This window comes from Lutra lutra, chromosome 2 (genome assembly GCF_902655055.1).
Source record: "Lutra lutra chromosome 2, mLutLut1.2, whole genome shotgun sequence".
Lineage (NCBI taxonomy): Eukaryota > Metazoa > Chordata > Mammalia > Carnivora > Mustelidae > Lutra > Lutra lutra.
This window is the reverse complement of record NC_062279.1, coordinates 206,508,611-206,534,230: the sequence shown is the minus strand read 5'-3', so window position 1 is coordinate 206,534,230 and position 25,620 is coordinate 206,508,611. Positions and strand designations below refer to the sequence as shown.

Below are 25,620 nucleotides of genomic sequence, written 5' to 3'. Positions count from 1 at the left end.
GGAGTCCACAGTCTCTCATGAAAAGTCAGGGTTTGATTACTTTAGAGGAAGGTTAAAGATTGTGATTGGCATGAGGAATATGAAATGGATACTGGTGTGACTGGCCATTTTGTTGTGGTATGTTTGTTCCTGTATTTTTATTTTAGAATTAAGAGAGTTTTTTTATTTATTTATTTGACAAAGAAAGAGAGTACAAGTAGGCAGAGCAGCAGATAGAGGGAGAAGGAGAAGTAGGCTCCCTGCTGGGCAGAGAGTGCGATGTGGGGCTCAATCCTAGGACCCTGAGACCATGACCTGGCTGAAAGCAGTAGCCTAACTGACTCAGCCACCCAGGCGCTCCTAGAGGTTTGTTTGTTTTGTTTTGTTTAAGTGTCCAATGAGTTTAGCATTTCTGGCAAAAGGAGTTTCAATAGAACTGTAGCGCAAAAGTGAGACTGCAGTGAGATAAGGAACAAAAGGAAAGTTAGAAACGGGAACAATCAATGTGGACTTCTGTTGGTAGAAGTGTGGCTGAGAATGGAAACAGAGAAAGGTGTAAGTTTAAGATGACAAAGGGCAAAGAGAGAGGTTTTCTCTTTTCTTTTTGCTCATTTGGTTTATTTTTTTATAATTTTTCTTAACATATAATTGTTATTTGTTTCAGGGGTACAGGTCTGTGAATCATCAGTCTTACACAATTCACAGTGCTCCCCATGGCACATGCCCCCCCCCCCCCCAGTGTCCATCCCGCAGCCACCTCATCCTCCCACCCCCCACCCCTCCAGCAAACCCTCAGTTTGTTTCCTGAGACTAAGAGTCTCTTATGGTTTGTCTCCCTCTCTGGTTTCATCTTGTTTCATTTTTCTCTCCCTTCCCCTATGATTGTCTTATTTCTCAAATTCCTCCTATCAGTGAGATCATTTGGTTTAAAATGAATGAGACTTGAACAGGTTTATGTGCCAAAGGGAGATAAAAAATAAAGAGCGGGACATTGGAGATGCATTTGAGAGAAGGACAATTGACAGAGCAAAATCCATGAGGAGACTAAAGGGAACATGATACCAAAAACAGGTAGCAGGTTGACCCTAAGTAAGAGGCTAAAAGTGGTCATTTCTACTGAGACAATGGAAAGAAAACAAAAAATCTGTGGTGAACTTAGAGAGGGAGGGCTAACAGCAGAAAGTTGAGGAAATCCCCACTCTCTGTTCTCTATTTCCTCTGTGAAACAGGAAAGGGGTTATCTCCTGATATCGGTGCAGGGGGGAGGGGGGCATAAAGTATTCAGTCAATGTTTAAAATATCCAAAGTGATGCTGGAAGTTCCACAGAGATGGAAAGATGAATTTGTAGTGATAGTAACCCATGCCATTTCGTCATTGTCTTCAGAAACCTGAGTGTCGGATTAAAGAGGATATAGTTAAATTGATGAACTCTTTGTTGTTCATTTGTATTTTCAGATCAGCCTAATGAGGCAGGGGAGCTGATATCATTGGTGAGGAACTGCTAAAGGTGATGGGGAAAGGCAGAAAGGAGAACACGAATAAAATGGGGCCGGGGAGGAAATAACTCTGAGGCTTAAAACACTGAGTGAATAGGGATAAGGGAGAAAAAAACAAATTTAGGAGAAAAGAGAATGAGTTCGTTTTTAATATTTCAAGTTTCTATGTCCAGTGCTAAATGTGAACCCAGATGCCCAGAAAGGAGATCTGGCCTGAAACTCCAAATGTGAGCAGCATTACCTTAAAGAAAATATACACAGTAAAAATAGAATATTTAAAAAAAAAAAAAAACTGAAGAAAGAATCCTGAAAAACATTGAGGCTTAAAGATCAAGTAGAGAAATTGCAGGTATCAAATTCTCTGGGATGGACAAGCCAGAGAGAGGAAAGGGAAAAGTCCAGATGAAAGATGTCCCCCAAAGTCCAGAAAGAGAGTTTGGGGGTGGGGAGGGTCAAAATGTTGATGCTGCTGGAATATGGAAAAGACGCCTTAACTCATGTTTGTTTCCTTACCGTCTAGGAAAATGTGTGGCGCGTAGTTGGAACTCATGGTTGTGCCCATTTCGATACCTGTACGTCTCACTCCAACACCGTTAGAGTTGTAGAAAACGCAGAAGGGGTGTACAGGAAGGAAGGAGGAAAGTTAAGGGAAAGAAAAGGAAAAAGAAAACAAAAAAGAAAAAAAAAATCTCACTCACCCAAATGCTCCGCGGCGGTGCCACGTCTGAGTCCCAGCTCGGTGATCAAGGCTCCAAGTCCCCCCAGACCGCACGCGCCTGTAACGCGCAGACGGGCCCATCGAGGCGGTACAGACTCGCTTTCCTCGCTCCTGGCCCACGCGAGGAGGCAGGGCCTCCAGCTCCTGGAGAACGGCCTCCCCTCCCCACACGTCTCTCGACGTGTCTCACAGGCGCGCGGCGGCGGCTGCCACTTTCCCACTGTGGCTCACCGGGTGGTTCAGTTCCCAACCAGCCAGTGCGGGGGCACGGAGGTCTCCTGCTGCGCGGCCTTGACCCCCACCTCCCCGCAGGTGCCCGAGAGCCGCAGGTGTTCGACTCCCCGATCAGGCCGCTCAGGCCTCAGTCCGGCAGCGGGGCTGGACGGCCAGAGCCCTCACAGTGCCACAGTGCCCCGGCGCTCCGTGGGGCCTTGCGCCCTGCCCTTCTGGGCTCTCCTGGGTCAGATGTGCCCCAGGCCACGTGGCCCCTGCTCCCCTGTCCTACAGCCTGAGCGGAAGAGCGCTCCGCGTTTGCGCTCCTAGACCTGTCCCCGGTCTGCAGGCCTCAGACGCGGGCTGGGCGACGTCCGGCTTTTCAGGCCTGTCCGTTCGTTTCCTTTTTCTAAGCGCGTGACGTCCGAGCGTGCGTAGCTAACAGCTAAACCACACGAGTGAGTCGGAGGGAACGAGCCGGCACACGTTGTGCGGCCCGCACGGGAGTCAGTCTGCCGCGGGCGTCACGGGCACACGCCGCGGTCGGAGCCGCCGCCCTTCTCAGCTCTTCTCGCTACCGTCCCGCGCCGCCGCTGCTCAGCCGCTGCCTCGGCCTCCGGGCACCTCTGAGCACCTTCTGCTTCCGCTTCAAGGAACAGACCACGCGCTTCCCCCCGTGTCCAGGCCCAGTGCCCAGGAAAGACACTGACTGGGAAGGCCCGGGCGCCCGGGTGGCTCAGTCGGTTAGGCCTCCGCGTTCGGCGCAGGTCATGCTCGGGGCCCCGGGATCGAGCCCCGCGTGCGGCCCTCTGCTCGGTGGGGAGCCTGCTTCCCCTCGCTCTCTGCCTGCCTGTGGTCGCTGCCTGTCATATAAATAAATAAAATCTTTTAAAAAATAAGAAAGAAAGAAAAGAAATCCCTGCGCCCCAGGCTCCCCGGGCGCCTCTGCAACTTGCCCGCCCGCCCGACCGCACCGCCCGGTTCGGCCTCGAGCCGTCGTTACGGTTCAGCGCGCATTGTGTCACGTCCGCTGTGACTTCATCAACCGAGGGGACACCTACAAGCGATTCTGCTCAGCTCGCGACACTGGGGAGGTGCTGACCGTCTCGTGTGTCTCCGCGTCAGTTCTCGGCGGTCGGAGAACGCACACGGGACGGCGTCGGCGCTCCGAACGCCGCCGGGGCTCCTCCGGGACTGGACCACACTTCGTCGTGGTGCAGGACCGCGCAGCTGCCCTCCTGCTCCCGCCGCGGCTCGGGGACCCGGGTCCGTTCGACGCTCCCCGCGGATTCCCCCCAAGCAGCCGGGAGGAGTCCGCTCTCGCTCTCCGTTTGCTTCCAGCGAGCTCTCTCCTCGTCCCCTGAAGAAAACGCCGCCGGTCCTCGTCCGCACGGCCCCGCGCTCCTCTCACCGACCAAGACAGACCGGCGCCTCGGCTTCGCGTGTCGGAAACCGCTGGGACGCCCCCGCGCGCGCATCCGTTCCCGCGTCCCGCCGGCCCCGCCCCCGGCCCCGCCCCCGGCCCCGCCCCAGAAGAGGCCGAGGGGTGGGGCCCGCCGCGGCGTGCTGACGTCAGAGAAGGCTGCGACGCCGCCGGGTGCGCGGTGGAGCTGACGGCGGGGACCGGCGGGTGTGATCGCGGAGCGGGGCCTGGGCAGCGGCAGGAGCATAGGACCTCGCGCCGCGTTCCCGGGCTCCGGGGCGGGGGCGGCGGCGGCGGCGAAGCCCCCTCCCCGGGGAGACGGGGCCCGGACGAGCTCCCCGGAGCGGGGACGGCGGCGCAGGGAAGGATGCACCAGAAGCTGCTGAAGAGCGCGCACTACATCGAGCTGGGCAGCTACCAGTACTGGCCGGTCCTGGTGCCCCGCGGCATCCGCCTCTACACCTACGAGCAGATCCCCGTGTCGCTCAAGGACAACCCGTACATCACCGACGGCTACCGGGCCTACTTGCCCTCCAGGCTGTGTATCAAAAGGTACGGGGTCGCCGCCGCCGCGGGGGGCGTGCCGCGGGGGGCGCCGGAGCCCTCCTCCCCGCCACCGCACCTTTTGTCGAGGGTCCCTGCGCCGCCCCCAGCCTAGCGTTCCCACCTGCCGCCTCCCTCCCATTCTTTCCCCCGCGTCTCCCCTCTCGTTACCTGTCTTCTTCCCCCGCCCGGTGCTTGGCCCACGGAGCACGAGTGACAGTTAGTAGGGCTTCGTCGCCACCGCAGCAGTTTCCCCTGCGGCGCTCCGCCGCCTGTACCGCGTTTGCTGCCGCCGGGAACCTCACCCCACCCCTCCCCGACGACGACGGCCGGGTGGTCCTTGCCCAGTGCACACCCAAGCTTTGTTTGTTTTTAGATGAGCCCTGTGGAAATTCCGGTGTTTCGGGCCCAATGTGACGTGTGATAGGAAATTGTATTAATATAATAGGACACAGGTCACGGTGCCATAGGCATTTGCGTAAATATTTATATACACACACGTGTGTGTGTGTGTGTGTGTGTGTGTGTGTGTATCCAGATAGATGGACAGATGTCTCAGAGCAGCCCTGATTCATTCATTCAGCAGGTACGGGGAGCCCCTCCCAGGTGCCAGACCCTGTACCAGGCCATGCCCAGAACTGCAGATATTGCCCTGTTCTTGTGAAACTACTAAGGTTTGGTCTCAGTGACACACATTTAAGAGTGATTACCCTATTGCATAATAACCATTGTGGAAAACGCTGTGTAAGAAAAGGACATACCAGAGAGAAGCTGTCATGGGCACCACCCTCCACCAGAGCCCCCTAGAAGCACTTCTAAGAAAGGAATCTCTTTATCATCTAAACCTTTAAAACCTTGAGTCCCTTGAGTGCTTGGATTTTAAAAAACAAAACCAAAAAATCAGTGTTCTGGTTGTTAGACTAGATTTATGTTAAAACTCACTATATGTGCTTAAATCTAGAACCCCATTTTAAGGGAATGAAGGAACAGGTATTGGTTAGTTCTAGGATGTGGTAGTGACAGACTCTGTGCTGGCATGTGGGCTGTTGAGTTGCTCAGGAAGCAGTCACACATCTGATTCTTGGTCTTCTTTTCAGCAAGGTCTTTCCCCAGATCTTTCTGCCCTGCCTTGAAAGTGTTTTGTGCTCATCGTCACAAGGTGACATTACATTCCGCCCATCCCTACTCAGTGGATGGCCCACAGGCCTTCACAATTTGAATCCTAAGTACTATTTGCCTCCCCAGTGTCTCCTTTGCATAAGTTACTATACAAGAAACCAGAGCCGGGCCCTGCTATGCAGGTGAAGTTCCCAAGGACACAGCAGGTCGTGAATTACCTAAAGTATTTTATTACCATGTAGCAGCAATCCTCTGGATTCTTATGCGAGTGTCCAAATCTCATGGACTGAGAAGTGAAATATGTGTAATGCTCTGATCTTGGGCTGCGGAGTCAAAAAGTCCCGATCTGCCACTTAACCATTTCAGGACCTTGAACAAGGGCTGACCTCTCTGAATCTTACTTTCCCCTTTTGTAAAAAGGAGGGTAATCACAATTCCTGCTTCAAAAAGTAGTAAGAATTAAATGACATTATGTATATAAAATGCTACACAGGGCATGACCCCTAATAGGCACTCAATTAATGGTGACTTGTTACCACCCTAATTACTGATGTTGAAGCTGAACAGAGAAGCAGAACTTCTCACAGAGTAAGAGCAGATTCTCCACAGGCAATATTCTTCCAAGTGCTCTTCCCACCAGCTTGGTCTTGGCCAAGGTCAGCTTTTGCCCTCTCTTCTTCTAGCTGTCAGAGTGACCAGGACAGATTTTGGATGTAAGGAGAGGTTTTGCATGTCACAACTGTTCTGCCAGCACTCTGTTAGTTGGAAGGAGCGTGCCAAGGTTCTGCCTGTCGGTTCAGTCACTCAGGTCACGCCGAGTTTCACAAAGTGAAAAGTTCTGAGGCAGAGGCAGAGCAGCGTACTGACCATCAAACTAGTCCTGTAGTTAATACCTTCCTTCACATCCCTGTGTCTTCACTCCGCCCCAGTGTTAGTAGCCCTTACACTTGATGCTCATACAGGATAAAGCCCAAAATTCATGATAAGAAGATTCACTTTATTCTTGATGATCGTTTGATAGTGTGAGACCCTGTTATGTTTATGGTGTGTAAAAATGGGATAATGAGAACCGTGGTGATTCCTACAAATTCAGTAGGTTAGAATGATACATTGATGCTTATTAATAAGGAATGTGAACCAGCGAATGTCAAAGACCTTAATTCAAACAAAAAGATTAGATTTCACCAGAGAAATGCAAGAGAATTTTAAACAATAATCAGTTGCGTTCTGTCTATAGTTAGAGAAACATTTCACAAAATGAAGGAGCTAAAAGGGACTTGTAGCAGTATCTCATTGACCTCCCTTGTTTTATAATTGAAGAAGCGGAAGCCAGAGAAGTTAAGTGACTTATGATCACAGAGCTACTTTGTGGCTGAGGGTGAGAGTGGAGGGAGGGGCAGTGAGCCTTTTGACTCCTGGCTGCTGTGGTCCAGTCTACACCACCCAGTGCCGCTAAGACTGCTCAGACCAGCTGGGCATTTAGTGAGCAAACGGTACCGATACTCAAAGTAACCTATTGTTCCTAAAAAGGAGAAACTCATGCCACCTAGGAACTAGTTTGGTTTCACACAACCACAGCAAAGCTGTTCCAGCATGCCTATCATAAGAGCCTTTCCAGTGGAACAGTTTGTATTTATTCTGCTTCTCTCGTGTCTGTTTAGCTTTGCGTTCACATTTAGTGTGTGCTGAAAAGGTATTTTAAGTTTGTGGCTAACCTTATACTTAGCAGGTTTTTAGATACCTGCGTTTGAGCATGAAAGTATGGTAGCGAACATCCAGTTTTAATCTGCACATTCATTTCTGTAGACACCTAGCATCCGATCTGAGCAAAGTCCTCTGCCCGGGACAGTGGTGTCATAAAGACGGATGGTGCCAGCCATAGGGAGAGGATAGGCTGGAGGATGAGATGGAATTTATACATCATAACTCAGAGGAGGAAGGAAGTAGTAAATATGATAATAGAGGTGAGCCCCCAAAAAGCTCCAAGACCTCAGGACTGATGGAGACGTGGAAGAATGTAAACTAAGCGAGAAATCCTATTTACAAAGGCAGAGACAGGGTTAAGGGCTTCAAGTAGCGAGTGTTGGATAACTGCCCCCAAAACTGTCCCTAACCTTCTAAATGCTGATGGTGAGCAAGCCAGTATGAATCTGAGATGCATGTCTGTCTGTTTTCCAGTTTGTTTATTTTATCTAATGAGACCGTAAACATCTGGAGTCATTTGCTGGGTTTCTTCCTCTTCTTTACCCTGGGAATATATGACATGACATCAGTATTACCTTCGGCAAGCGCGTCCAGAGAAGATTTTGTAATTTGTTCTATTTGTCTTTTCTGCTTCCAGGTAAGTCATTTCAGAAACATTATTACTAATAAAGAGAGCTTTAGTCAGACAAGCTTGGGCAAGTGATCTTACATCACAGCCACCACTTGATTTAAAGAGCCCCCAAAATAGCACATAGGTTAGCTTATTCATTTCCATAGTACAAGCAGCAAAAGTGTTTTTATGAGAGTATATTTGGGCTTTACTCTTAGAGTATACTTGAAATCCAGTAGATTTTAAAGATTGAGAAAATGCCTTTCCTTTTCTCCTTCCCTTTTTAGAGATTTCTGTTTTAAGACTAATAATGGGATAGGAACCTCTGTACTCTATTTTCTGGCTGAGATAGAACACTAGTTACTGCTTAAAACGTTTTTCAGAAGATTTCCCATCTTTTTCTTACTTATATGTCTGTGATTTCTGTATTTGTCTTAATTTTATCTTTAAGTTTAATAAATTTATGTAATTTATATACATATATAAATGTATCTGTCTTAATTTGAATGTCTTATTTTGCTAGTAGTGATCTTTTCTATTGCTTTAGTGTTCGTTTCCTTTGGTCTTTTTATGCTTGCCTGGTTTCAAATGCTTTCAGTTTCTCCTTTCTACCTTTTGTATTTGTTAGTTCCCTAGCACTTTCAGTTTTCTTCAAGGATTGGTAAAATTCCTTTAAAAGTTCTATAGAATAGTTTTAAAAACAATTCTAAAGAAGAAAACAAATGTGGGCTGAAATCCTGCTGACATTTTTAAAATTAAAAAAAAAAAAATTCAGAGAGTACAGAAAACATACAAATTAAAAGCTGTCACCCCCTCCCCACTTCCTGCAAATGCAGGCCAGCACTTCCGGCAGTTAACCTGTGGCTACTGTGCGAAAGGTGCTTCTGTGCCAGACTTCAGCTGCTCAGATGTTGCTTTCATGAGACATCATTTAATTTCAGACCATCATTCAACTCAAGTTCACACTTCGGTGTCAAAAGACTAAGAACACATTGGGAACATCACCCTTCCCCTTTTTTCCTAATTCTAGTTTTTGGAATAATATGTTGAATTTCGTTTAGGGAAAGAATACTCTTGTATCTTCGTTGTTATTATTATTTGATTATTTATACTTAAAGAATACTCATTTTGTCCTCATTGCAGCCTAAACCTCTCTTAGCCGCCATCTCTGGTTTTAAAAAGGAAATGAATCAATTTCTTTATACCTTAATTTTTAGATGTATCTTACAGACTAAGATGCTCTTAATAACCATTAATAAGCAAAACTGGTTTATACTCTCCTGTTAATTATATGAGTAGGCTCTCCTTTGAAAATCCCATATGTTTTCCTCTACCCCTGGGCCTGCCCTTTATTCCTTCACCATCCAGCCACAACTGACATTAGTTCAAGGAAAGCATATTAATCTTCATACTGGTTTAACAAAACAATGCATTGCAGAACAGAAAAACAAATAATTACAACTGCCAATGAAGAAAAACCCAGAATATGTTACAGTGACTTGCTCAGGATTATTCAGCAGGACGGTAAAATAGTGCAGTGATCTTTGTTACACACTGCAGAAGTTGCTAAAGGCAGCAAGATACTAAAGACAGCAGATTTTCCCAACTGAAAACTGCCATCTCCGTTATTTTTATTTTATTAAATTTATAACTTGTGGACTCAGTTTTCTCAAATTCTTAGAGTCAGCAGGCGGCATGGTAAACCACAAATTAAGATTCATTTACATTTAGGGGCTCCTGAGCGGCTGAGTCAGTTAAGTGTCCGACTTTTAATTACTGCTCAGGTCATGATCTCCTGGTCTTAGGACCGAGCCCCACGTTGGGTATCTGCACTGGGTGTGGAGCCTGCTTAGGATTCTCTCTCTCTTCCTCTCCTTCTCTCACTTTCCCCTTCTCTCTCACCCCTCACTCTCTCAAAAAAGGAAAAAAGAAAATAATTGATTTACATTTAATTTTAATTTAAAAGACAATATTTTTTTCTCTTTCACTTCTACTATTTTATTATATGCTTAGTACCTTCCCATGAACCAGATTTAATAAGAGTACATCCTGAATAGTAGAATGAAATTTCAGGGGCTTTGAACTTTCCCAGAGGTCTTTCGGACTTAGGGAAGAGTAGAATCCAGGAATGCCTTTCCCTAGATTCAGTTCATTTGCATTAAGTTCCATAATCTACAGCCAGGCACTAAGCTAGGCGTCATGAATGTAGTGCTGAACAAAACCAGCCTGTCCTAATGATTGAGTCACTTAGGTAGGAGGGCAGAAGGGAGAGTGAGGCAGGGATTTAAGCAGATAAGATTAGTTTATGTAAAAGCCCAGAAGCAAGAGACCATCCAACAGTTTCTGGACTGGTAGGGGTTGGCCTTTGTGGTTGGCTCGTGGGAGAATGGAGAAGGATGAGGCTGGAGGGAGGCAGGAACCTGAAAGTATTTGAAAAGTATTTGGTTATCATGCCAAGGAGATTAGATGTAGGATGTCACCCTCCAATTATCTTTCTGCCTTGATGGAGTGAGATAGTCCACAGAAGGAAAGTTTCCAGAAAACTTTATTATCTAAATTCAATTTGCCAGATAATTTTTCAGTTTTTTTTTTAAGGAATTCTGATAATAACACATTTCTTTTAAAATGGATTTCTTTTAATTTTAATGGATTTCTGTTCTTTTAGAACAGATACTAAGTATAGGTTTACTTTTTAAAAACTCAGTGCTCTCTGTTAACACTATGTATTTTAATTTCCTTTTAAAAAGTGTAACTTTTCTCTTTGTTTTCCTTTTCCCAATGAAATTAGCCTTATTGTTGTTTCTTAGTATTACTATAAAATATACTCACGTCGGAATTCAAACAAAACAGTGTATGCAAAAAAGTAAAAGCCATTCCACTTTGCAGAGGTAGCCATATTTGGCATTTGTGTATGCACAGCCGCCTCCCATCTACCTGGCTACCTATTTCTGAGCTGTGATCATCTCTGCTTGCTTTTTTGTGTCACTCAGCATTGTGACAATGAGATCTTTCCTTGTCAACAAGAATACACACCGTGGTGTCCTCTAGACTTAACGGTGTTTAATCTCAAAGGTAATCTGAGAAAACAATAACCAAACTTCCGAGAGTTGTGTTTCATTGGGTCAGTGAACTCGGATTTGTGGGCTTCCTAGCCTAAGCCACAGACTGATGAAGACTTCCGACTGTGGACAAGAAAGGACATTGTGGCTAGGTATGTTGTTTTGAGTATTGATATTGGAGCTGTGGGGCCTGATTAGGTTTGTTTAATGACCAGACTGTAGACTAGCTAGCTGACCATTTTTCTACCTGAGCAGCTGCTTACAAAACATTTATTTGACCTACTTCCTATCATTTATGCTTCATATTACTTTGTGCCATTTGCTGCACCCCTGCTGTCACTGGCTTAGTAGGCTCTTGTCATTGCTCTCCAGGGCTACTCCTGTAACCTCCCATCTCAGCCTTTCTGTAAGGCTGCACTTAAAATCTTCAATAGTATCACACTTTGTCCATAATATTGACGTTAAAACTCTCTGTCATAATTGTATTATGAAGGGCCACACAGCATTCCTTGATGGTTCTGTCTCTCAACTCTGCTTATCCCGTGGCCCCTCCAGTACACACCGGGCCACCTGTATTGTGTTTATTCTAGATGACGGCTGGAACCGCCTTTCAGGATCCAGCTCTGGTGGCAGCCCTTCTGGGAAGCTCTTCTCCCCGCCACTTCCCCCACCCAACAAATGCACACACACACCCACAAACCCAGGCCCCTCTCGCCTCTGTTTTCACACTGTGGCTTCTGATAGCACCACTCATTTGTCCACTTGTTTCCCGAAAACCTGTCTGTCGTAGAGGTCTCACCCTTGTATCCCCAGTGTATGACACACAGCAGGTATTTAATGGCTGAAGGGAGTTCAGCCCTGGAAGCCTTATCAATCTTCAGAGCAGCTGCCCGAATCGCATTAGCTTTGCTCTCAATTTGGCAACATAAAAAGTCAGCATAAGTCCGTTATTTTTTTCTTGGACACAACAAAGCTGTGCATAACTTACATCCCAAAAGTTGACTGTAGACAATGAAATTTCATATGGACATGGGAAGTCTTAAGCGTAAAAAGCAAAATTGTAGAACAGAATGTATTATGTGATTCCATTTGATTAAAAAGTATATAGCATGTGTTTGGATGTGTGGACTTGTAGGTCGTAGGTGTTCGATACATTCGATGAAGATATCTAGGACACGTATCACATGTGATCAGGAGCTACTGCTGGGGAGTAGCTAAGTAGGAGGACCTTATGGTTTTACATCACACAATCTGATGTTCTTTGATCTTCTCGTGGGTACTTTTTAAAAAGGAAACTCATTCGTGAATCCAAATAAGCTTCAATATTTTAAAAACATTGACTTTATATCATTTTCCCACTGCTGTGCTACTTATTTAAAATTTTATGTTATAAAACAGCTACCATTTTAAATTTCTTTATTACTGTTAGCCTCATTTTACCCATAAGGAACCTGAGACCTAGAAAAGTGACATGGCTTACCTTATGGCACAAAGCCAGAGTCCAGGTTCAAGTTTGTTTTGCCAGAAAGCCTGGACTTGACCTAACCACTTCACTGAATGTCACACACGAGTTGCTTTCATTCCTTTTTGTTTCACTTTGCTGAGATTCGTTTTACTGTCCATAGGTCTGCATGCTTTGCTCTGTGGGCTATCATCTTTTTTCCTGCCATCGATCAGAAAAAACCTGTCGAAGATGGATGGCATTAGATTATGCAGGAATTTCTATTGGAATACTGGGATGCTACGTCTCTGGGGTGTTCTATGCATTTTATTGTAATAACGTAAGTAACTTAAAACATTTTACATTCTACCTTTCCAGTAGGTCTTCTGTTTTCTTGCCATGGTTCCTTTGAACTTCTGAATAAACACATAATTAACTTATAGAAGAAATATGAGTCTTATATATGTATAAACTAATTTTTCAGAAGGTCCCTGTGATCTCTAATATCTGTTACTAGATCCAAACTCATTTACTGATTTTCCATTGAAATATATAAAGATTATTTCTGAAAATGGATGTAAACACTAAGTTATTAATGTTTCCACTAAATCCCTGTAACTACATGATTCTTCAGATGCACATTACATGTCTTTTATGTTTATAGAGCTGAAGTTAAAGTTAGTGCTTGATAAAATTATGAAGCTGCCTGCTGCTTTCCATTTCCCCTGATCCTTTACTCCTCTCTCAGTGAAAAAAATAAAGGGCTTGTCTGTGAGCATGTTGACTAAGTTCTTCGTAAGAAATACGTTTTCCTTTCTTTAGTCTTCTATTTGGAGGTGAGCATGGAGACAGACCAGCTGGGTGATGAGTGACTTAAATAGGTATCTCTTCTGAGGTAGAGATCAACTCTGCTTTGGAGTCTGAAGTCACAAAAGTTACTTGTTGCCCTGTGCAAAGCAGCATTTGAAACACTGCTTTCGGATTATGTTGGCCCAGCAAACTGCGGAATATAATCCTGTCCCATCACCTCATGTCCCCACCAAGGAGGTAAACAGTCTTCCCCTGGGCCCTGTACCTCTGAAGGCCTCCCATTCCGGAAGCCCTCATCAGCTCTGTTCTCTCTTCTTCCTGCTCGCCTACCCTTACCCTTTTCATTTTCTTTTGTCTTTTAGTTCCCTCCCTTTCAGAGCCAGGACAGAGCTGTGCAGGGGCAGTGTACGTACTAGGTGCTGGTAGTCCTGTTCGCAAAAGACCGGAGCCTTCCTCCCCACGGGCCCTCACATGTAACAGGTGCTCCAAGCCGTCCTCCCCAGCCTTCGCGTCCTGGGAAGATCGGCTGTAGCTCAGGATCCCTCTGAACTGAGAATTCCTAAGTGGGACCTTTGTCTCTGCACAATAATAGAGATAACTGAGCTAAAGTGTAAAACTAGCAAAGAGAAAAATCATAAATTTGGTTTGAAGTAAGAGAATTATTGATTGTAGCCACTTAACATATGAGCCATTTGCTTTTTAGGCCTAATTACTTTGGAACATAAGCATTTAATTAAATATATGTGCAGTTAACCTTGTAAATTGATTTGATTTTAATGGTAAGTTGTTCGTATCTGCTCAGGTTTCACTTACTCATTTTGCTGGAAACCATTTATATCTTAGAAAATTTGGTATAAGCTGGTCAGTAGGAGCTTGTGAGTGCAGTCATGTCATATTTGAATTGTTTTACTTATTTTAGTCTTTCTCTGAAAGCTGACCTGATTTCTGTTTACTTTTTCCCACATATACCCAATAATTCAGGAGGGTAGTAGGACTAAATCTCTTTTCAGAAAAGCTCGGTTACCAAGAGAAGAGAGAACCACCAGAGCTAATGATCATTTAAAGGAAAATCATTTTCTTTCCTCTGGGGCCTAATCATTTCCGAGTGCTCCGAGTGCGCAGTTGCTGTAGCGGCTCTTTGTCTTCGAAGGGGTGCAGGCTGCATTGAGAGTGAGATCGACAACTCGGGACCCTTCATTTGGGGGGTGTGCGTGTGGGTACAGGTGAACCAGACGGTTTGACGTGCCATTTCAGGAAGCTTCCAGTCTCACAGCGGTCCCTGCAGCCCAGCGTAAGAACTCTGCCCCGTGAGGTGCTGGCTTTTGAGCTTCAGCTGCTCATCTCGATACCCAGACACTCTGTAAGCCCTTCAAATGTAACGTGTTTCAGAATGCACATTCATGATTTCCCATTCTCCCTCCCCCGCCACGCAAACACCACACCTGCCTTATCTGCTCATTTGCTCCGAGAGCAGAGGCCGTGTGCATGGCCTTTCATGATGGAGACGGCCTGGCCATCCTCTCCTGCCTTCTCACACATCCCGTCAGCCATTAAGATCTGAGTTTATTTCTAAAAAGTCTCCTGACTCTGCTGCTCACATCTGTATCTTCCTTGTTCAACGGGAATCCAAGCCTCCATTCTCTTTTTGAGTTGGTTATTCTAGTATCTTCTAGCCGGCTTCCCATCCCCACTTTCTTCTTCACACCGATGTCAGCGTCACCTAGTAAGTCAGTGCGAGAAGCAGGCCCGTCCTCATCCTTAAAGACCCCGCTCCTCCCCCAGCGCCGGCGCGTTAGAGCTCCAAGTCCCGGGCCTTACAGGACTCTGCCTTCAGCCTTGCTTCTCGAACCGTTCCCGCTGCACGTGCTGTTCCTTTGCCTCAAGGACTCCCCCTTCCCACGCAGTCGTGTGTACTCCTCAGGCAGCATCTGCCTAGACGCCCTCTCTCTTCTGTGGAGCGTTTATTCGCGGCTGCAGGGAGCAAATGCCCCCGACCCCCGGGGCTCTACAGCGTTGTGTCCCAGCTCGGTTACAGCATGTCTCATCGGGTCCTGACGATTCTAACCGTCTGTCGGTGTCTGCCCTGCCACAGTCTGTGAGCTCACCCACTGGGAGAGTCCGCGTCCTCGTCAGCTTCGTCTGCGGGACTGAAATCGTCCCTGGCATGTGACAGTCCTCCAAAAATGCTTTTGTGTGCATCAGTGTGGTTTCTGCCAGCTCTGTCATCCTGAGAAACCTAGTGGCCGTGTGGAGCACGTGGTGTTTTAAGGAAGGAAGTTAATTATGTTTAGAAAGGGGAAAAAAAACATAAATAAGTTTGGAATGTGTAATGTAAAACCCGGAATGGCTCTTTCCTTCTCTGACGTTGCATGACAACTGAAACTCGGTTTCCTTCCGCCCAGTACTGGCGCCAGGTGTACCTGGTCACCGCGCTCGCCATGGTCCTGGCCGTGTTCCTCGCACAGACCCACCCCAGTTACCTCACGCAGCAGTGGCACAGGCTGCGCTCTGTCATCTTCTGTTCCATCTCGGGGTACGGAGTGATCCCTACGCTTCACTGGGTTTGGCTCAATGGAGGCGTCGGGGCTCCTATTGTACAGGTGGGTTGAGTGGGGTCGATGTTCTTCTTTTTTGTCCTTTCCATTGTATTCATTTTGGGTAAAGTACTGTAATCAGACCAGGTGGGTGGGTCTCTGTCATTTGAGAAAATGCTTATATTTGCATATTAATGCCCTCATGTTCACATCTTTATAAATTAGCATGCCTTGCAGGAAAGAGAAGTGTAACTGCTGCGTTTTTCTAAGATGTCTTTATGTGAAATGATACGTTCTTAGTTCTCCTTCTGCCACCCTCAGGGTATTAATGCCTAAGTGCTTACCAGTGCAGGGGAACTTCTAAGTTTCCAGCTTTGTTAGCTGCGGCAAAGGTAATGCCAGTGAGAACACAAATGTGGAACTAGGAGGGATGGATGGATGGATGGATGGATGGATGGATGGAGGGATGGATGGATTGATTGAATTGGGGGAGGAAAAGGAGCTGGAAAAGATTTTTCCTTGGACCTGTTGATTTGGAGGCACCTGTGGGACGTAAAGGTGGAGATGGAATTGGAATTCAGGTCACAGTTGGGAGACTAGTGATCAAGATTTGAAAATCAATACTGTATTGGTAGCTGGAGCCCTGAGAGCATGTCCCACCCACCAAGGACAACATACTGGCAAGTAAAAGAAGAGCTTTTAGAGGTAGGTATTATGGGGCAAGTCGTGAGAATGCCTCCATATTCTGGAGAAAGGGATTAGAAATAAGACTTAAGATCTCAGAGATCCACATAAAAATGCTTTAAGAAAGCACTTGAGAGTAAACTTAAGAATTTTTAACATCACGGGGCGCCTGAGTGGCTCAGTGAGTTAAGCCTCTGCCTTTGGTTCAGGTCATGATCTCAGGGTCCTGGGATCGAGCCCCGCATCGGGCTCTCTGCTCAGCGGGGAGCCTGCTTTCTCTTCTCTCTCTGCCTGCCTTTCTGCCTACTTGTGATCTCTCTCTCTCTGTCAAATAAATAAAAAAATATATTTTTTTTAAAAAAAGGAATTTTTAACATCAGTAAATATGCCAGGAAATCTAGCAGAAGTAATACACTTGTTGCAATGGGGTCTTTTCTGGAATAAGGGGATTTAACTGCAGGTTTTATACAAAAGGATCACATATTTTTTAGAAGACAGAACTAAGAGTAGGCTTATATGTGCTTGAATGAAGTTGGTAACAGCATGATGGAAAGCATTTGGGTAAAAAACTAGAAAGAAAGGAAATTCTGTGATCTAGCAAATCGAGTGCTATGACTTGGCCAGCCACTTTGTCAGCTGGAGAACAGGGTGATGCTTTCTTCATAACATTAAGAAATTGGGAGAAAGTGAGACAGTGGTGATGAACTTCAGTGATCCTAATAACTGAAAACCTCATTTCTCTGCCAATTTTAATTCCCTGAATATAAGTTTAAGAAAGTACAATGGTGAACTACAATTCTAGATTTAATTCTAACCCGAAATGAATAACTGGTTATTGACAGAGAAGGGACCAGAATTTGACATGACATAAACACATCCCTTTTAAGCTTATAATGAGAAAGAGAACCAGACCTATTGAGCCAGTAGATTTTTGAGAAATTCAGAAAAATATGGGTGCTTTCCTGGTTTCAGAAATCTTACAATAGAAATATGGTTGAGGAAAAGAGTGGTTCTGAAAGATAGAAATCTAATGTGATCACAGATCATTCCAGTGAAGAAGCAGAGGGAGACTTCCTGAGAAATTCTCCAATATGCTGTAATTTTTAAAAGATGGGGAAAGAGAGAGAGACTTAAACAAAGATGAAAAGTTCCAGAAGGGTTAATTCTGGGAAGCAGGGTATGGTTGTGTTCTCATGTTCATTATTTTAAGAATGTAGGATTTCAGGAGGGCCAGGATAATTGTCAACTATGTGTAGAGAGAAGTAATTTGTCTTTATTTCTTTTTGTTTGTTTGTTTGTTTTTGTTTTTTAAAGATTTTTATTTATTTATTTGACAGAGACCACAAGTAGGCAGAGGAGATAGGCAGAGAGAGAGGGGAAGCAGGCTCCCCGCTGAGCAGAGAGCCCGATGTGGGGCTCGATCCCAGGACCCTGGGATCATGACCTGAGCTGAAGGCGGAGGCTTAACCCACTGAGCCACCCAGGCGCCCCTGATCTTCAGTTTTTGCTTATTCCACTGGTACCTCCAGTCCCCATACGCGTTCCACCCGCACACCTCTAGTTGGGGTGTCCTTAGGACCTTCAACCGTGGTACAGTTCTGGCTCCCTTAGTGCCCTCACCGTTAGAGCACTGCGCTCTACTTCTGCGGGCCATTTCCTACAGGGAGGAAGAAGGAAAGGGAGAGAATCCCAAGTAGACTCTGCGGGGTGCAGGGAGCCCCACAGGGGCTTAGTCTCACAACCCTGACACCATGACCGGAGCCAAAACCAAGAGTCATGGACGAAGCCAGCCTAGTACCCGTTTCCTACAGCAGTGAGAACAAGATTTCCATAATTGGAGACTATCTACAATTAAGATTTAACAAGGTTAAATTCCACCTATGACTTCTACCTAATCTGTGAATTAGATTCCTAATAAATGAGGAATTCAGTCACAGGAAAAAGATCTGTGAAAAAATGTTTTGCTTTTCAGGACTTTGCACCCCGTGTAATTGTGATGTATGTGATTGCTCTTCTGGCTTTCCTGTTCTACATTTCCAAAGTTCCAGAGCGGTACTTTCCAGGTAAGTATCACTTTCATGGTGATCTCGCGACTTTCTTCTAAATATATGGTAGAAGTATATGCTTCAGTATCAAAAGTTAGTTTTTTTCAATGTTATTGGTTACAGAACAGCTCTCCTATTGTCAAATGTTACCTAAAAGCTTAACTTTCAAAGGACTTTCACAAACTCGAGTGCAGTAGATGAGCTCACCACCATTTCCTGATTATGAGCTAGTGACAGAGCTAGGAGTCTTCTGACTCCCAAACTCTGCTTTTTTTGTGGAATACTAATTATCAGTTACCATTGACTTCTTTATAAACCAACTCAACTTAAAAAATAATTTATGTATGTAGAGATCCACAAAACAAGAAATAAGAAAAGAGAGGAAAATAAGATAACAAAAAGAAGCCAGGGTTAGGATCACTTCACCATATATCCATTCTGAGTTTCTAAAAGTAGATAAAGGCCGCCAATCTGCCTTTCAGCTTCCTAATACCCAGTGCTAAAGGGAAAATACGTAAGTGAAGGGTCTTCACGTCTGCAAGATATACACAAGCTAGTACCTCAATAGAAGGACAGATTTCCCTGATTCTTCAGTCCAGAAAAAAAAAACCACCTTTGATAGAAAATAACTAAGAGGACACTGGGTGGAATGAATAATGTTGTCCAAAATCTGTATTTGCTTGTTTAGGAACGTAGGTCTGGAGTCAGACTGCTGGGCTTCAAATCCACGTCACCCTCTTACTAGCTGCACGAGCTAAAGAAATTACTCGTGCTTTTTCGGGTCATTTCCTCATCTGAGTCTGGAGATCATACTTTCTCTCATGGTGTTGTGAGGATTACATGAGAAAGTGTACATGAACCATTTAGCAAGTTCCTCACGAGTAGTAAGCACTCAGTACGAGTCAGCAACTATTGTGATGGTCCTTCCTTGACCTCAGTCCCGGAAGTGGAGGATGCAGTTGGGTAAGGGACACAGTGACAGAAGTCTAGGGATCTTTGGCTTGAGTCAAGAGAACAGAGTGCGTAGAGCAGTGATTTTTTGATGTGAGGAGCTAGACGTAGGACAGTGTTCACTTTCAAACTGCAGACTTGTCCCTCCTTCCTGGGTTAAGAATGTCTTCCACAGTGAATTGAAGATAGGATTATGCTACTCATAATGCATGTTGGAAAGGAAAAGGATGAGAAACCCTGATCTGGAGAATGTATAGATCACAGGCTTTCTTCCGTGAACTTGGTTGTCACCGGTAAGTTTTAAATAAGAGTAAGAAGAACCTGAGGGTAAACATTCGGATTCCAGAGCATAAGTGGGACATGACCCTACATTGAAGACTGGCCCTCCTTCAGGGAAAGCCACAATTTTCCTTAGGAAACGGTTCTAGCAAAATACATTTTTGTAGCACCTTAATAATTCCTTTTTTTTTTTTAAGATTTATTGATTTATTTATTTGACAGAGATCACAAGTAGGCAGAGAGGCAGGCAGAGAGGGGGAAGCAGGCTCCCCGCTGAGCAGAGAGCCCGATGCGGGGCTCGATCCCAGGACCCTGGGATCATGACCTGAGCCGAAGGCAAAGGCTTTAACCCGCTGAGCCACCCAGGCGCCCCTTTTATTACTTATTTTTTCATGAACTGAACCATGACATTTTTCTACATTACATAATTGTAGCCATAGTATTTTTATGCCAGAAGTTTTTTATGCCAGAACTTTCATACCGGAAGTTTCCAGTTGTCTAACATAGGATCCCTGTAAAAGGTCAAATGTTACATAACTTAACATTTCTCCCAGATGAGATTGACTTAAACCGTGCCCCCATAGAGCTGAGTGTGTGGCGGTGTGGGCAGGGTGGGAGCAGCAGACATCCGGAGACCCTACGAGATGAAAAGCTTCATGGATAAAAGTGATAGCTCAGATGCTTTTGAATGAGTGGCTTAGAAATCTACCACGTCTCCCCAGTCCCCGTTTATGACCTGGCTGTAGAGAGAACCGTGCAGCAGTGAGAATGGTGGCTGACTACTAGGAAATCAACAGATTGACACTGAAGAACTTACTTTCAGCTCAGTTACATCTTCACAAACGTAGAAACAGCACAATGGTGTCTGACGGGGTCCAAGGATCCCCAAAGGTGTCCATGAACACAATTGAATATATCTATGATACTTATCTACTTATCTGATAATGTGATCAGTTTTCTTTGTAATCCTCTGTGTTTTGTGCTTTTGAAAATGAGTCTGTGGGTTTCACTAGACTGTCACAGTACACCGTGGCACCAAAAAAGGCTAGGAAGCCCCACAGAAAGGATTGTGTGGACTTACAGTTTAAAATCTACGCACTGTGCTCTTCCTCTTGGTAAGAAGAGACAGGAATGGTGACTGCGTATGTTTACATGACATGACCACAGAAGCACCATCAGTAAGGAAAAGAGAGTTAATCTAAATTTCTACAGCTCTGGATTTCATTTATTTTGTTCTTTTTCAAGAAGCTTCTCGCGTGTCAATTATCTAATCCCCTTGGAATTTAAGCACAAAGAGAAATAGTTGTAAGGTGTGTGTGTGTGTGTGTGTGTGTGTGTGAACTAATCAACCTCAGTAACGATGAAGCCATACTAATTACATTTTGTGGATTAGTCCATGGCACATATATCCAGATAAGTAACACATGAGACCGGGGAGACGAAAAATCAGATTCCTGAAATTAACCAAATTAGTTTGGAAGACACATTTGGAATAGTATTTCCAGAATTCACCAGTGTCCTTAAAGTAGACCCAAATATGAATTCATCCTTTAAAAAAAACTTTGGGTTTGAATGAATCTCCTGTCAGTCTCCAGGTGCTCTGACGCTGCCAAAATCTTTTTGCTGCGAAGCCATTATTTCCAAGTCCAGAGATAAAAATATATTCGTATTTTAATATCAAAACATTAGTCAATATTCTTGTGTCTCTGCCTTCCCTTCTAGGACAACTAAACTACCTCGGATCAAGCCACCAGATATGGCATGTCCTTGCAGTAGTGATGTTATATTGGTGGCATCAGTCTACAGTGTACGTCATGCAGTACAGACACAGCAAGCCATGCCCGGACTATGTTTCACATTTGTGAATGCAGGTATGGCCGCCTGCTGTATACGGTTGGTAAGCAATATGTCACAGGGAGTCGTCCACCCCACTGTTTCTAAGGTTCACATTAGTTTTTCCTCTATCCTCCTATTTAATATATCATGAGTAATACTTTATAAAAATGGAAGAATATACTTGGGAATCTGTAATAATAACTGCTTTCCAGCCCTTAAAACTACTAATTTGCTGCTTGTACAGAAAGTGAAAATTAGTTGACAATTAGAACGATGATCGTGAAACCAGTGTAGAAAGAGTATTAGTTTTACTTTACACCAGCTTCATTTCCTTAGGAAGGCCTTCACCTCCATTATAAAACGGAGTCATCCTGTGTGATTCCTTTAATAGAAGATACTTACAGTAGTGGATCCAGTCGAAGTGCCTCCTCAAGGCCAGGGTTGCAGTAGCCTGTGCTTAGCACAGCCAGGAGTGCCGTTCTGAGTCCTCACTCGCCTTTAAATACACGGGTTGTGAGAAACTGGCACTTAAGTTATGATTTCCTTTAGCTGTAGGCTCCCTTCTCTTTAGGAACGTTGGATTTGTTAGTTTGCTAGAACAAAAACTTTAAACCTTCCCTCCCCTGAGTTGAGAGAGGCATTAAGAGGAAAAGAACTTGCATCGTCATTTCCCCTCCGATAAGAATCACATTAAAAACTGAAGATATGATCAGGCAACAAATTCTGTGGTCTGATAGCTAAGGCTTTTCCGCTTTTTTTTAAGCTTTTTAATTTCAAGGACTATTACTCAGTTCCATATAATAACGGCACTCCTGCCAGTGATTACAGATTTTTCATTCCAAAATTCCTGTAGCAAAATAAGAGTTTCACCTCTCTGAATTTGCACTCCTACTAAATTTCCTGATGGGTGGGAGTTCCCAGTTACATGGGTGCTACTTTCAAGGCCACAGAGTCCAGATGGCCCAGGGTTGACCCTGAAATGAACGTTAAGCCTTAGAACAAAGTCACGTAGATGCCCCAGTTGACAGGATTATTCCCCCGTACTCTAGTCTTTCCCTGTTTATGCGCATGTGAGCATTTTACTGACAGTGCAGAGTGTTGGTAAACACGATCTCATACTTGGGCCTGAAGCATTTATATATCTTTATTGTATATGCCTAAGAAATAGATCTCACCACCCCAGCATACATGCTCTTCTCATTCCTTGGTCTTTTCGTGTGTGTAAATTAGATCCCTTTGGACGCATTCACAAAAACACGTTCATCGGGATATAAAATATTATCCAGATTTCTTAATGGGTTCACATGAGTTGCTTTAAATACTGGTGTAGCTTCAAAGCACCGGAATTAGTGTTGATTGAGGGTGAAGCTTACTTCCACATTGCCATTTCTGTATCATATTAGGGATGTTACTTTAATGTGCCTCAGTTTATATATCTGTAAAATTTTGGTTTCTTTTCGGTGTAGTGTTTTTGGAGTATAAATTCCCCATGCTAGCATCTCAGCACAGAGAATCTTCCCAGTAGGCTAAGGGCGCTGTATTGTACCATTATGATGATGAACACACTACTTTGAAAATGGCTACCTTGCCTCCTAAGGCCAGAAATTTGATTCCTATGCTGAGTGATAAAAAAAGACTTTGCTGTAATGATAATAGGATGTATTTTCCCCAAAACAACCCTTAGGGGTCTAACGTGGTATTGTTGATTTTAAATAAGATATTTTGTCATTTTGGCCCAATAAAATACACTGAGAATAGTTAGAATTAATTTAAAAATAGAAAAGTCTAGTTATTTTAGGCCTGGTACCATTTTACTATAAAATCTTCTCAAAATAGAAACACTGAACTTTAAGCTCTATTTTCTCTAAATTTTTTAAAAACATTCCTGGTTTTTTGTTAGAGAGTGTATGAATTATCTAATACTTGCCATCCAAATTAATGGATTAAAAAGGCATACTATGTTTGACTGTTTTTTGGTTTTTTTTTTTAATTTAAAAGGCATACAAGTCTGACTGTAGGGAGAATTCTACCATGGGAACATGTCATCTTTTTATGAAAATGTTAAATATTGTAAGGAACCTATCCTCTCTCATTTTCATCTTTACTATAGAATCTTTTATTATAAAGTAGGAAATGAATGGATGAGTGTGGATTGCTGTCAACTATAAACACTTCTGTATGTCAGCATTTACTGACCACCTACTGTGTGCATAGCACTACTGGCAAAATTTGTAAGACATTGTTAACATGAGAGAATATTTAAAAATTGCCTACAAATCTGAGCCTTGTAATAATGTATATTTAAGTTATTTTTGGTTTTATAGATTTACTAAAATAAGATTAAAAGTACACTATTCAGCTACCATACTAAAAAAACTGGTTTTAATTTTACAGTGTGTAAACTAGAAAAGCTGTTTACCTACAGACTTTACACGTGCATTTTAAAACTATCCGTGGCGGTTTTAAACTGTCTATTGTGATTTATAAGGTTGTAGTTAATTCATTGGAGGCAATTATCTTTCTATATAAAGCCATTTTCAAAAGATAGTGCTTGTCTTTTTTGTTATGACACAGAGTGCAATTCAGTAAGCTGCATGGCAAATACGTGTGATGTAAATAAACCGGTTTACTAAAGGTATTACGTGCTGCTTGTCATTCTTTGTAATACGTAACGGCTTCAAAATCGTATTTTAGAATCAGGAATGAAGACTCAGGGAATCTCTGTCCCATCCGTTGGCATCCTGCCCGAACAGAGTAACCGATTTGAAGATTGTGACCGACTGGCATAAAGCTGTGCAACGCCATTCGGCAGGTACCTCCCTAGAGCGATCCTTTGCCCTGTAGTCAAGGTCAGGGGGCAAAGCCTGCACTCCTGGGTTCCTGCCAGCGGCCGAGCTGAGTGATGTGTATCCACCTGAAGTCGTCCGTCTGGGTAGTCCCAGCCCTGCCAAAAGGCGTGAAGAAAGAGCTCAGCTGTTCGGGGTAGGGACGGAGTGTCGTTTTCCCAGCATCACCACAGTGACTGTGTGTCCTCAGAAGAGGTGCAGAGGCCGTTGGTACCGATGTCCCCGGAAATTCCCTATACGTCCTGAGTAGGGAGTAAGGGAGTGACCCAAAACCAAAACTACCTTTAAGGAAACACTTTGGCAAGGGACAGGAGACAGCAGGAGGTAATGGTCTCTAGTGAAAAGTGGCAGCTCTCGCCTTAGAGGGTAGGAATGGCAGCCACCAAAGCCCTCGCCCAGCTGCGAAGTCTGGATCAGAAACTGTCCGGAACGTACGTGTAACTACAGTCGTGCCGGCCGTCTGTGGCGGAGGCCGCTGTTTGTAAATGTGCTACAGAAAACTCCACTATGAGAATAACTAACTACATCTTACCGATGATGCCCGAGCTGGCATCATTTATATCCTTTATATCATTTATAACCTTAAAAGGGGATATAAAGAGCTCTAATCGCGGGATATGTTTTTCTCTGAAGAAGTTAACCATAACTCAGCTTGAACAGTGGTACGTTCCACACTTTGTACCATTTACTAAAAAGAGACAGGGCCCTTATTCTTCCGTGTAAGTTGAGATGTTACTAAGTCAAAAAAAAGCAAAAAAGTTCATAACAAGACGAATCTTTCCACAAGCCACCGGTCTAAAGCCCCCGTTTGTGAAATACTACCTAAGATGATGTGGTCTTGACCCCAGACATAGCCCCCACCAGCACCAGTCCAATAAACAGGTTTTCTCTTTAACATCCCAAAGCCTCTTTTCTGACATAATCAAGGATTACAGTATTTTATTTAACCAAGTACTTTTTAAGTTATATATGTTGCCAGATTTTAAGAAGCTTCAATAAATTAGACACAAACAAAGACAATGCCGGATGTTCACAAGGTACTTCAGAGTCAGGCTTTGCCTTACCTTCGTCATTGTAATAATCCGTAATTGTAGTTCCCGAACAGCTTGTGCTATGAAGTATTTCTGCTGCAAGAATGCTAGGTTGCAATGTTTTCCTACTTAAATCCCACACTGTGAGCTTTACCCTAAGAACAGAAATCTAATCCTATTCATTTGTCTATTCTACTAGTTGGAGCATAACAGGTGCTTTCATGTCTGTAGTGTGAATAAAAGAGCTGAATCAAAGTCTACATCCAAAACATTTAAGACAAATAATGAAAAACTCCAC

At 44.3% G+C, this 25,620-nt stretch overlaps 1 protein-coding gene across 4 annotated transcripts; it reads left to right on the top strand.

Annotated features, from left to right (window-relative positions):
- The first annotated feature begins 3,998 nt into the window (after window positions 1-3,998).
- On the top strand, window positions 3,999-24,371 carry PAQR3 (progestin and adipoQ receptor family member 3). 4 transcript variants are annotated; one of them, XM_047719641.1, is made up of 7 exons: window positions 3,999-4,382; window positions 7,671-7,833; window positions 12,491-12,646; window positions 15,519-15,716; window positions 18,307-18,397; window positions 21,332-21,506; window positions 24,140-24,371. In XM_047719641.1, the coding sequence occupies exons 1-6, from the start codon at window positions 4,198-4,200 to the stop codon at window positions 21,472-21,474; spliced, it is 936 nt and encodes a 311-aa protein (XP_047575597.1). In that variant the 5' UTR covers window positions 3,999-4,197; the 3' UTR covers window positions 21,475-21,506; window positions 24,140-24,371. The 4 variants fall into 4 exon arrangements, with proteins under 4 accessions (XP_047575597.1, XP_047575596.1, XP_047575595.1 ...); XM_047719640.1 differs by lacking the exon at window positions 24,140-24,371 and adding an exon at window positions 23,444-24,083; XM_047719639.1 differs by lacking the exon at window positions 24,140-24,371 and adding an exon at window positions 21,782-24,083.
- Window positions 24,372-25,620: the final 1,249 nt, after the last annotated feature.

Coding starts and splice junctions, on each gene's coding strand:
- PAQR3 (XM_047719641.1), top strand. CDS start 4,198: ATGCACCAGAAGCTGCTGAAGAGCGCGCACTACATCGAGCTGGGCAGC. Junction 4,383..7,670: donor TCCAGGCTGTGTATCAAAAG/GTACGGGGTCGC, acceptor TCTGTTTTCCAG/TTTGTTTATTTTATCTAATG. Junction 7,834..12,490: donor TTTGTCTTTTCTGCTTCCAG/GTAAGTCATTTC, acceptor TACTGTCCATAG/GTCTGCATGCTTTGCTCTGT.